Below are 12,501 nucleotides of genomic sequence, written 5' to 3' on the forward strand. Positions count from 1 at the left end.
ATTTTTTGGGGGGGATTTTTTTTCATTTGTATTATTTTTCTTACCCCATGGACAGATATTTTTTTCTTATTTCAAGCACAAACTCATTTGTTTTTGATGATTTAAAAAAAAAAATCTTAAGTCATTTTGCTCCTCAAGTAAATGTATTTAAGAATTTTTGGATATTTTTAATGAAAAGCAAAGCAAAAATACGAAGCAAGAAATTTTTTTGTAGTGAATGAACTTACAGCAACACTCATGTCATGTGTTTCCTATAGAGAACACAAAAAATAAGTAAAAGGGGAATTCACCACAAAAAGCAGTGTTAGATCTATTTCACATGGCGACGATGAGTCACAGAACAAAGACAACATCCCTCCATCTGTCAAAATACCTCTGTGTCATGAGTTCAAAGATACTTCCTTTAAGAGCAGACTGATGAAATCATACAATGGACATTTCAATATCCGAATGAAAACATGGCACAGCCTCTATCCTGCTGTCACTGTGGGATCCCTTCTGGGGAAGTTGAAGAAAAACAAAACAAACCTAAACAAATACTGGTATCACAAGACATTTATTCACCAAAACACTCAGAAACTGAAGAACTGCATAAGGACCAACAGATGGCAAGATACAGTAGAACCGTCCGGAACATTTCACATGTTATAATGAACTCCATTCAGAGAAAACAACAGTAAGAACAATGCTGACATATGAACACATTTTAAATGCTTGGTAATGTATTAAATGTGAGACTAGAGAACAGTATCAGCAGGATGCCATCTCTGTCACTCCAGCCTGACCCGTTTCCGTGGTGATGGGGGCGGGTCCAGAGCAAAGGCTGTGGGGGAAGAGGGGCGGGATTCTGGGATGATTTCCATACAATATTTCTCAATGTATGGCCCAGCAATGTCCCACACCTGAATGCAACAGGCAAGAAACAACAAGAATGTTATTAGTGCAAAATTCGTCATTGCAATGCTAGAAATTTGTGGGTGTCGCTAGAGTAGCTAAAGGTTTTGAGTAGTTTATAGTAGTGATGGGGACGAGACCGCCTATGCCGAGTCCGAGTCAAGACCGAGTCTTTGAAGGGTCGAGTCCGAGTCAAGACCGAGTCTTTGAGGAAGCAAGTCCGAGTCGAGACCGAGTCTTTAGGAGTCGAGACCAAGACCATAAAAACATGTCAGTTTTCATATTCATGATTTAATATCACCCCAGTTAATAATCAACAGTTAGGCCTACAGACTAAGCTAGATTGGGAATTGTTTAGAGGAGCAGTCTTAACGTCTTAATATGGACTATGCTTTTACTATCATTAAAAAAATCCCTACCACATGCATCATCTTCTGCCTATTTTTCTAAACTGCTTCAGCAGTGCTGCTCTGTCATCAACATGTTAAGCCCACCCTGACTTTTTTAATCATAGTTAGGACATGCAGAGCAAATTAACATGTTCTAGTGGTATGTATTCTAGTGGACTAGTGATGGGGACGAGACCGCCTATGCCGAGTCCGAGTCAAGACCGAGTCGAGTCCGAGAAAGCAGAAATCGGTCTCTAGACCGGACTCGAGTACTACATCACTAGTTTATAGCATGTGGTTGCTAGGTTTTTCTGGGATGTTTTGTGTTTCATGTCTATATGATGTTTTGGTCTGGATTTTTTCACCTGTTTTATGATCCACCAGACAAGTAATTGTAAGTCTGATTGTTTAGAAAAAAATAGCATAACTCTTCCCAACCAGAATCAACTTGTGAGCTACCATTCATGTCTGTGGCATAAAAGGTTAATAACTCGGAGTTTCGAGGTTGGTTTCAATAGTAATAGTGATGCCAAGAATAAGCAGCAGTGAGTCTTACCTTCTGGTCCACGAGAAGCCGATGTACTGCTTCAATGTCTGGAGCCATGAACCTGTCTTTCATCCAGGGCCTGAGGAAAAGAGAGGAAAAAAGACAAAGATAAGTAGGAAGAGACAGATGAAAGAAGGTTTGCCAATTATTAACCTGAAAGTTCAATATATTGGAGGTTTTGGGGTTCGTGTGTCATTGTTCAACCTACTTTACTGTAGCACGCACAAGGTCGTACACTTTCTCCAATGGGGTCGTTGTACGTAGGGGGCGTAGAAACTCAATACCCTGACAGGCAGCTAACAACTCAATGGCTAGCACTGTAAGGAAACATAAAACGGACATATCCAGGTTTAATTTCTCCCAAAATTACATATTCTGTTCTGTATTTGAAGATCAGTGGTCAGTAAACAAAAAGTAAAAAAATGACAAAAAAAAATTCATTTCAATTGGAATCTGTGGAATTTGGAGGTTTCGCGTTCATGCGTAAAAGTTTCGTTCATGTTCAAGTTGGTCATGCAAATTTACCACAGTGACCAACCGAAAGCTGCTTTGTACATAAATTATACGTAACTCTTTCCCCGCCATTGACGGAATTTTCTGGCTATCCATGTTTTCACTATTATGCGGTAGGGGGGCGCTATTACGCATCTTCTGAAAGAGTTCAGAGTCTTCAGATCAAAACACAGGTGAAGAAGAAGCAGAATCAAGCGACAGCTCATCTAAGCAGATGCATATGTAAAATAACACGATCATCGACATTAAACAACATATAAATAAAAACTGCCTAATGTTACAGAATAAAACTGTTACAGGACTGTGAAAACTTTGGGGGTGTTGATGGACTCAATGTACTCCATCTGTGTTTTGATCATCGTTCTGAATCCTTTTTTATGAAACTTATCCACATAATTTAAATAAATTAAATGTATGTAATAAAAAATGATTTTTTGGGGGGTTCAAAAGCAGAGGGTCTGTTCTTTCTTTTGATATATTGCATGTTTAGATATTCATGCAACAAAATATTTTAGGGGCCATGAAACTTTGGGTGAAAATTATCAAAAATGCTGGTGCTGGCTGGTGGGGAAAGAGTTAATACATCACGACGCTCTTTTTTTGTCTGCAATTTCACTGAAATATTGCTTATGTGACCGCACCTTTTAGCCACCAATTCACCAAAACATAAAATAGTTATGAACTGCAATGAGATTGTTTTGAAAATGTTAAAGTATTATTACAATTTGTGCTTTGGTGCTTCAGTAGGGGGCGCTATAATAGTAAACATTGTAGCTAAATTGATTAGTGGATGATGTCAGTGGGTAAACAGGAGGTTAATATCAGGTTTTGGACCTTGCTCGACGTGCTCGACCACTCTGAGGGCTTTGCGTGCAGCCCAGCCACCCATAGACACATGGTCCTCCGTGGCCGCGCTAGTGGACAGGGAGTCAATAGAGGAGGGGTGGCAAAGCACTTTGTTCTCTGACACTGCAAAAGGAAATGTATCTGTTTTAGTTAATGGTCAACATGACTTCAGTACAGTAGTCAAAATTAAACTTTCCACTATTTGGTAAAGGAGAGTTATAGTCTTCTGAACTTTGTGATGCTAACCGAGAGACGCGGCAGTGCAGTGCGCGATCATAAACCCAGAGTTCAGGCCTCCCTCATTGACCAGGAACGCAGGCAGTTCACTGAGAGAGGGATTGCAGAGACGTTCAATGCGCCTCTCGCTGATGGAGGCCAACTCATGCACTCCGATCGCCAAATAGTCAAGAGCCTAAGAATGGAAGAAGAGAATGTGCAGAAACGTCGTAGAGGCTCTTTGTTAAATAAATGTTACTGTGGTGAGATAAAATACCTTTGCTGGATACTCTCCATGGAAGTTTCCACCGGATATTGTCTCACCTCTCTCTGCAAACACCATCTAACTCAAAGTCAAGGGCAAATGTACATATCTGTGGAAGAGGCCGGTGTAGTTATGGCACTGACCAGCTAACCAGACAAACCTTAACACCAAAGTGATTCTCTTGGGAGAAGTGTCCGGAAAACATTTTCAGTAGGCGATTTGAAGAGACATGAGCAACGCTACAAGACGAGTGCCAGTGTCTTGTATATACAGATTAAAAAAGGATACAGGATTATCTGTGGCACTGTTGATTTCTGTGTTGATGATTTTCTTGACAAACTCAATTGTGTCATTGACGATTCCATGGACCTGCAAAATGTAAGGAACACTGAATAATATAGTTCAAGTGTGTCAACCAGTGTTATTTTAGGGGATTTTTACACGTCAGCGTTTTTAACTAAAATGGGAAAACTTTTAATGCGTTTTGGCCGTTCATTTACACGACAATATCGCTTTGGCGGCCTGAAAAAGCTACCTTTTTAAAATCGGGTATAAAAGTGAAAGTTTTTCAAAACTACGTTTTTTTCATAGTTAAAAAAAATATCACTTACAAAATGTATTTAGGGTGACCCAGAATGGGCTCTGTATGTTACCTGTGGACAACAGCGCATAGTGTAGGCATCTTGAACTCTGTCGCAAAACCGATGGCTCTCTGCAATTAGAAAAAAGCAAGACAGGTTACCACCAAATGGCTAAATATGAGCTTTAATGGAGCATATTAAAACGGCGGCATTCACCTGCAATTTCAGACGGGTGGTGATCAGAGTCTAACAGGGAACGGAAGCGCAGGGCCACTTCCTTCTGTCCCGGATGAGGTCGCAGTTCATGAATATCTGTAAGGAAATTGGTCTGTCGTTAAAATTGTTTATTACATCGCCATTGCATTGCATTACTTGCAATTGGAGGAGGGACCGTGCAAGGCAGTGATACACAAATATGTTTTGTCTCCCTAGTAATGTTTTGTCTGAGAAGTCTTGCAGTGTTTACAGCTTCCGTCTGCAGAACTGAGAATCAGTGTGTAAATATGTCTGTTTACACAACCCTTATTTTTGTCCTCACCACTATCAAAGGCTTTGGTGGTCCCCTTGAGGACTTCCAGGGTCAGGGCAGCTATGATGTCAGCCTGCCGGGCGATGGCCTCAGCTCTCTCCACGGCCTCTGCTCCCAAAGAAGTGATCATCTGTGTCCCATTGATCAGAGCCAGCCCCTGTGGACAGAGATAAACATTACACACACTCTTATCACAGAATAAAACTAGCACCTAGCAAACACTTCCGAACATCCTAGGAACTGCTGAGCAACCACACAGAATACTCTAGGAGCCACATAGCAATTGCCCTAGCAGACACATACTGTAAACGTTCAGTAGAAACTTCCCAGGACAATACAGAGTCCAACAGTGCCCGCCCACTTTTTCAGCGGCATTGTAAATACCATAGGGATTTAAAAGTCTTCGTTAAAGCATAATAAGCCATGAATCAAGCCAACCAGCTACAGTTTGTAAATCACAACATTACAAACTTTGATTTAAAGCAAAAAAGTATTTGAAAATTGGAGAAAAATACGAAGGTACAAGACTGTGTACATAACGGATTTAATGAGGGAAAGAACTACAATCCCATGAAGCACTGCGAACAGCGAATAATATATTTGAAGTTTATTGCAAAATATGCATACATTTACAAATATAAGAGAGCATATTTGAGAGCATATGTAGACTGACTTTATCACATCATCTGGAGTGCTTTCTGGGAGTAGGCGGAGCTAAAGAGCTCTTTCGGCGCATTTGCCTGTTGCGACTGATTGGTGGAATTTTTGTACAGCATCATGTGTAATATAGTTTTTACATAGTTTTATAGTGTAAACACGAATATTTGAAAACCAAGTTGAAATAATGCAGGCTAACGGCTTCAATAGAAGCTAATATCATCGACTAACACCCCCGTTGCTCACAGTTGGGCTGTCTTTAAAGGTTTAGAAGTTATTGTTAAAAATCAATTTCCTTATGGAGAAAATGAATGGAGTTTTTACCATAGATATGTATATGCAGATCTCACGTTCAACCTATCCAGACACCTTGGCGCGTCCGCCATCTTGGAACAGGTGACAAGACACTGTTCATCACTCACACTAACAAATCAATGAATTTTCATCAAAATTTTTAATTATCACCTTAATGATGAACTAAATGCTGTGAAAATCATCTGCTAATGTCTATTGTACATATACAGTACATCTGCAGTCAACTTGCTCTTAAGTGGTAATGGACTTGATTTGACTGTTCCAATATGGCGGATGGCTTACGTATAACAGCCCATAGAACAGACACTAATGAGGAATCTATGTATATATCTAATGGTTTTCACTCCATACTGTTGCACTCTATAGGAAAAACATAGCAATGCCCTAGAAACCACCCAGGAGGCTGAGAGGAGAGAATGAAGTATAGTATAGTAGTATAATAATAGTATAATATTACCTTGAGTATAAACTCCTGAGGGAGAAGTTCAAAGAAACGCTTTTAAAGATGCAGCAACTATAAACATTTTTATAAAAGTATTCTTTGAAATGGCACTCCATGTTTCATATGTTGTGCCGAAGAAACAAAAATACCCAACAATACTCTCTCCAGTTAAAACATGCTTGTGAAGCTACCACACACAAGCCTTCATGCTGCATCACTTTTAAAACATTTCTTTTGTAATTTGTATAATTGTTCCCTTTACAATGCAATGCAATGCAATGCAAAAAAAAAACTTGTGTCCAGACTTGTTTTGTTGAGTTCTGCCCCACAAAACAGCTCTAAGTCAACAGAGATAAACATGTTGACTGCACAATGGGGGATTAACAGTACCTCCTTTGGCTTCAGAGATATGGGCTTCAGACCATGTGCTTCCAATACCTGCAGGCAACACAAAGGTCAAATGTGACTTTAAAGGCTAAATGAAAAGTAAATATGTTTATGTCTCATTATCATTAGGACAAAGATTTGCAACCACAGCCTCTCCAAAGAAAATGTGCTCACGTATTTGGCATCCGCCCAGCCGCTCTTGGGTGACCACATCTTGCCTTCTCCCATCAGGCCGAGGGCGAGGTGAGAAAGAGGGGCGAGATCTCCACTCGCACCTACCGTACCCTTCTCCGGGACGTAGGATAAACAGGAGGCTGAGACGAGAGAAGAAAGAAAACGGTAAAAATATCAGCTCGAGTAAAAACTCCTGAGGGAGAAGTTCAAAGAAACTTTTTCAAAGACGCAGCACCTACCATGAAAGTATTCTTTGAAATAGCACACCATGTTTCATATGCTGTGCCAAAGAAACAAAAATACCCAACAATACTCTCTTCAGTTAAAATAATGAGGAATCCATTATGTACCATTGAAGGCCTGTATCATGCGGTGCAACGTCTCCGGTGAAACCCCGCTGTACCCTTTGGCCAAAACATTGATCCTCAGAGCCAGCAGCATTCGAGTTCGTTCAGGACTTAAAGGACTTCCCAGACCTATAATCAAAAATAATAATCATATAGTGGACAGAATGAAAGTTTCAATTCATGATGAATATTTATATGAGTACATATCGTCAAAATGTCATACAAAAACATATGCAGACATATGTTCGTACTTATATTTATTTCAACTAAAATATGTCACCTGATGAGTGTGAGCGCAGAAGGTTTTCCTGAAGCTCCCTGAAAGAGAGAAATATGTGAGTTGCTGGTAACACTTCACAATTAGTTTTCATTTGTTAATATACCATTAGTTAGCTAACCAACTAACAATAAACAATAATAGTTTTCAAATTTACTAACACATTATAAAAATAAAAAATTATATCTGTTAACATCAGTTAATGCACTTTGAACTAACATTAACAAAGACTAATAAATGCTGTCAAATATTTTGCTCATTGCTCAATATTTCATTTTAGCTATTGCATTTACAAATCAGTCATTTTTTAAATAAACTTAGTTAAATGCGAAAGAGTTCAAGAGTAAGAAAACATTTGGTTACACTTTATTTTGTTGTCCATGTCACAGTGCAATTATACATTAAAGTACTGAGTAATAATAATGAACTACATGTACCTACTATATGGTTAGGGTTAGGAATAGGGGTCGGTTTGGGGTTAGTTGCATATTATGCATAATTTATAGTTATTACTACAGTAACTACATGTACCTTGTAAAAAGAACACTGTAAAATAAAGAGTTACCAAACATTATATTAAAAAGAAAGAAGAAAAAAATGATTAATACTTGAGCTTGCTGACTGGGATGACAGTCCGAGCAAATTTACCAAACCCTGTCGTGATGCCATACACAACTAGAAAAGGAAAAAAGAAAATAAGAATGATCATGTCGAGTCATATTTATAAAAACCCCACTATTTCATATTAATGAGGATATTCGTGCTCTTGAAAATACCAGTAGAAAATACCATAGATACCAGTTTCCAGTTTTACAGGATGCTTATATATTTTACAACTTAAAACCGTACATTTCATTTCATTTCATATATAATGTTAATATACCTACTTTAACTACCAAAATCTATCTTTTTACCTTAAAATGTACCAATAACCACCATACAGTTAGTTGGCACAATAGAAAGCCACATGATGAAACAAGAGTTCATCGTAAGCGGCCTGTTCATAAAACATACATAGACGGTGCACGGGGTCATAGACATAAACACACAACGCCATCAGAGTAACATACACAACACTATAATAATGCAATAAACATTTACTAAATATCATAAAATGTAACATACTAATGCTAATGCACTGATAACACAAATAAGAAAGAATTATTTATAAAAATGCAATCATGCATGATGTGTAACGCAGAGAATTCTGGGAATACCTTTTTTTTAACCATTACATTTTATGGTAATTCAAAGATTTTACTTGCAAACACAATACATTTGATAGTATTTTACAGTAAAATCACATATAATGTGATATTAAGCCATTTACAGGTTTTCACCATATATGTTAAGCTTACTTATTCTTAAACAATTAACCTATTATTTTTATGTTTTTACTGTAGCATTTTTACTATATTTAAAAAAAAAAGTATATATATATAGGCTATATATATATATATATATATTTTTTTTTTTTTTTTTTACAGTGTACTAGTCCAAATCAAAATAACCAACTTGTAAGAATCTATGATATTCTGAATATGGTCTCTAGATATCGCTCAGGATTCAATGTATGTCTAAAAATGTTATTCTTAAAAAATTTTTTTTTTTTTTAAATGGATGATTCCATGAAGAACATTTAATATCCATGGAATGTTTCCACTGCACTAAAGGAATTTTAGATTATTAAATTGCTCTTCACACTAAGCAAAAATGTTTCTTTTAATATATATTCACAGAAAGGTTCTTTGGGGAACCCAAAATGCGAAAACACCCTATTGGAACCTTTATTTTTAAGAGAAGGTAAAAAAAGTTCTCACCTTTGTTTTCTTTCACAATGGTGTCCAGAAGCTCTCTCGATTGCTCAACTTTTAGCTCGGCCTCTGGGGTCAGCTGAGGGTCAGATAAAAGTTGCAATGCATTTCCATTGAGAAATATTGTTTGTAAATGTTCATTCTTAAATCACAAAACAATTGTAGACATCCAGCATAACCCACTCACCTTAATCTTATAGCGGCCTTTCCCTAAATTCACCAGATCAGTTGAGGTCAGGCTGTTCCCATCTAGAGAAATGTTCTGAAAACGGACAGCTGTCATTAATAGGACTGACTGATGATGGTAAAAGTGCTGGATTTGTTGTACTGATATTTCATACGTACTTGCTCTGGTTCTCGATACGGTCTTATTCTGTTTTTAACATCCATATTAAGGACATTTTCAGAGTTGTTCAAGTTTACTGAGTAGCTTTTGAGAGATTTTCCCAAAAGACAATCATTTACATGTAAGTCAGTATTTTGTGCAAAAATAAATGAATGATTCCAAATGTGGAGCAGGTGAAACATTACATAAGTTATAAGCAAAAGGTTTTAATATAAAACAACAACAAGCACTGTCAATTTAATGCATTCTTTTAGTGCTGTTACTTGAAAAATGCTATAAAACTGATCAAAATTAAGAATGCATTTAAAATTTCTTAAAATATATTAAATAAAACTCTGTAATGAGGGATTTCCTTCCCTTTACTGCAATTTAAGATTGCATATGCATTTAATGTCTTTGAATGATCCTAATTGGAGGCTTTTCTCAGCAAACAATGGTGTATATGATTAATTGTGATTCATTTGATTAAGTAATCAGCGTATCATAATTTATTTGATTAAAATTTGTAATTGACTGACAATATAAAGATACAGGTGTGACGTCCCAGGCTGACTTGGAATGAAATCTTGTGGCATCGTGTCTCCTTCAATAGCTGAAGATAACAGTAAAATAACACGTTATTAACTCATCTTGCAAAACAGGATTCAGTAATTGTGGTAAACAGCCTCAAAATAAGTCAGTCAAGACCTGAAGGCTTGAAGTTCAACCTCTCGACAAACACTGAACAAATAAGCCAAATTTGTAACATTACCAAGTTCAACAAAGTCATTGTCCTCAAGCACATCTTCTATGATATCGTCATTGTCCAGCAACCCCAATCCCTGACATCTTCTGACCATAAAACGCACATCTTTGATGTGCTGGATTCCTCCATTGTCAGGTTTGTTCTTGATGTAGCGCTTGAGAGCTTCGAAACCCAACCATTTGATGCTGCAGGTGGCATCTTTGCATGGGACGGTTAGCCACTCGTCCCGAACGTGGACCGTGAAGCGAGGCATCTCCAATGACAGAACAACACCACAGGCTGATACCTGAGGAGTGTGATCAGCAAATGCAAATCACTTCACTGGGTGGTGTACACAAATTGTAATGGGCCAATCAAAGGCTGTTCTGTGGACCCCTCCTTTAACCACAGAAGACAGAGTACATGGTGGTGTTTGACTATGTTATCTCTGCACCAAAGGTTCTGTGTTACGATACGCTGGTCAAAAAGACGAGAATCTATCAGTCAACAAACTGTTAGACTGAGTGATTTCCTTTGACTTTGTAGCTTGTACAATTTTGCCACCATCAGCAGAAATACACAGATTTTGATTAAAAAAGGTTAAGTCCACTCTGAGACTACTAACTGTGCAATTTTCTAATTTTATATTTTCCTTACAATTTACATCAGCATAAAAAGTTGAGTAAAAATAAATAAATAATTGAATTACAACAAATTTAGAGCGTTTCAGATGTTTGGACTGTACTTTCTGTAATTGTTATACTGATAATAATATAATTTGGAAAATATTTATATTAAATTAGAAGAATCTATCTTGTATTTTTCTCCTTTATAAATAAGATCCAATAAATAAATGCAATAGAACAATAGAAAGATAGAACTACAGAGTGATGGATTGATTACAGGGTTTGGTACTATTATCGCAAGTATGTGGTAAAACCTCACAACTGTTAGTACAAAACTCAAAAGCAGATCATTAAAAAGTCTGTTTTTTCAAACATGTAATCACATGTTCAATTGATTAAGTACAACGAACAAAATTACACATTCACTTTTTCACCACGCCTATGTAACCGTTGTGTTCCTGTTTAGTCTGTTTAGTCACGTCTTTTGTTTTCCTTCCACTTATCCGTTCCCATGTCTACCATCATTAGTTCATCATCATCACCTGTGTCTTGTCTATCACCTTCATCTGTGTCACCTGGTTTATGTTAATCAGTGTCTGTATTTAGTTCCCTCTGTTCAGTCAGTCTTGGTCCGTTCTCGTTTATGTAATGTTGTTACCAGTGTGTGTATCCAGCCTATTTGTATCGCCTAAGTTATATTTGTAAGTAAACACTTTGTATTGGAGCCTTCTGCCTTCCTTGTCTTCTTCTGCCTGCACACACCCTGACAGAACAAGGGACCAAATAACGGGACAAGATGGGCATACTCCTCACCCCTGCCAACTCCGCCAACGGTCTTCTGACCTGTTTCCAGGATGGCCGTCACCTAGAGGAATATGTCGCCGAGTTCCTGGAGATCTCGGACGGGGTTAGCTGGGCAGATGACGTCCAAAAGACTGTTTTGGTACAGGTTGAACGATCATCTGCACCAGCAAGCTCCAGCAGCAGCGATCCCGGGGACGTTCGTTCGTTATCTGGATTACGTGCTTTTGTTGAGCGGCTCAGCCTACACTGTGTCCTGAGTCTCATTTCACCGAGATTGCCCATCTCCTGTTCCTGTCCTCGTCCAGAGTCCGGACGAGAAGGACTTAATTTACCTTTTTTCCGAGCCAGCGCATCACGTCAGTCCCGCCGAGCCTGCACTTCACGTCAGTCCCGCCGAGCCTGCACTTCACGCCCATCCCGCCGAGCCTGCACTTCACGCCAGTCCCGCCGAGCCTGCACTTCACGCCAGTCCCCCCGAGCCTACGCATCACGTAATGTCCGCCGAGCCAGAGACTGTAGGCGTAATGCCCGTCGAGCCAGAAACTGTAAATGTCATGCCCGCCGAGCCTGAGACAGTTGACGTCATGCCCACTGAGCCTGCTTCACCGCTGGTCCCGTCCAGCCCAGATACTTTTTCATCGATGGTCCTGTCTAGCCCGGAGCCCGTCTTGACACCAGAGCCTAAATTCCCACCCAGCCTCCCTCTCCCACCTCAACCCTTCCACCACTGCCTGTCAGCCCCTCTGCTCCTCTCTCCATCTTCTGGGAGGTGGATTCACCGTGGGTCTGCCAGCCTACAGCTCCAGCC

The 12,501-nt window shown here is 38.8% G+C and overlaps 1 protein-coding gene across 1 annotated transcript; it reads right to left on the bottom strand.

Moving 5' to 3' along the window:
* Positions 1-537: 537 nt before the first annotated feature.
* Positions 538-10,715, bottom strand: hal (histidine ammonia-lyase). Its single transcript, XM_084397186.1, has 20 exons — positions 10,291-10,715; positions 10,071-10,131; positions 9,539-9,566; positions 9,381-9,455; positions 9,200-9,272; positions 7,988-8,054; positions 7,383-7,420; positions 7,106-7,231; positions 6,756-6,895; positions 6,585-6,632; positions 4,790-4,937; positions 4,468-4,563; positions 4,324-4,382; positions 3,959-4,039; positions 3,683-3,748; positions 3,436-3,601; positions 3,178-3,312; positions 2,039-2,147; positions 1,840-1,909; positions 538-902 (listed from the first exon to the last, which is right to left on the bottom strand). The coding sequence occupies exons 1-20, from the start codon at positions 10,535-10,537 to the stop codon at positions 771-773; spliced, it is 1,965 nt and encodes a 654-aa protein (XP_084253312.1). The 5' UTR covers positions 10,538-10,715; the 3' UTR covers positions 538-770.
* Between the last annotated feature and the right edge of the window lie 1,786 nt (positions 10,716-12,501).

Source organism: Rutilus rutilus (assembly GCF_951802725.1).
Source record: "Rutilus rutilus genome assembly, chromosome: 23".
NCBI lineage: Eukaryota > Metazoa > Chordata > Actinopteri > Cypriniformes > Leuciscidae > Rutilus > Rutilus rutilus.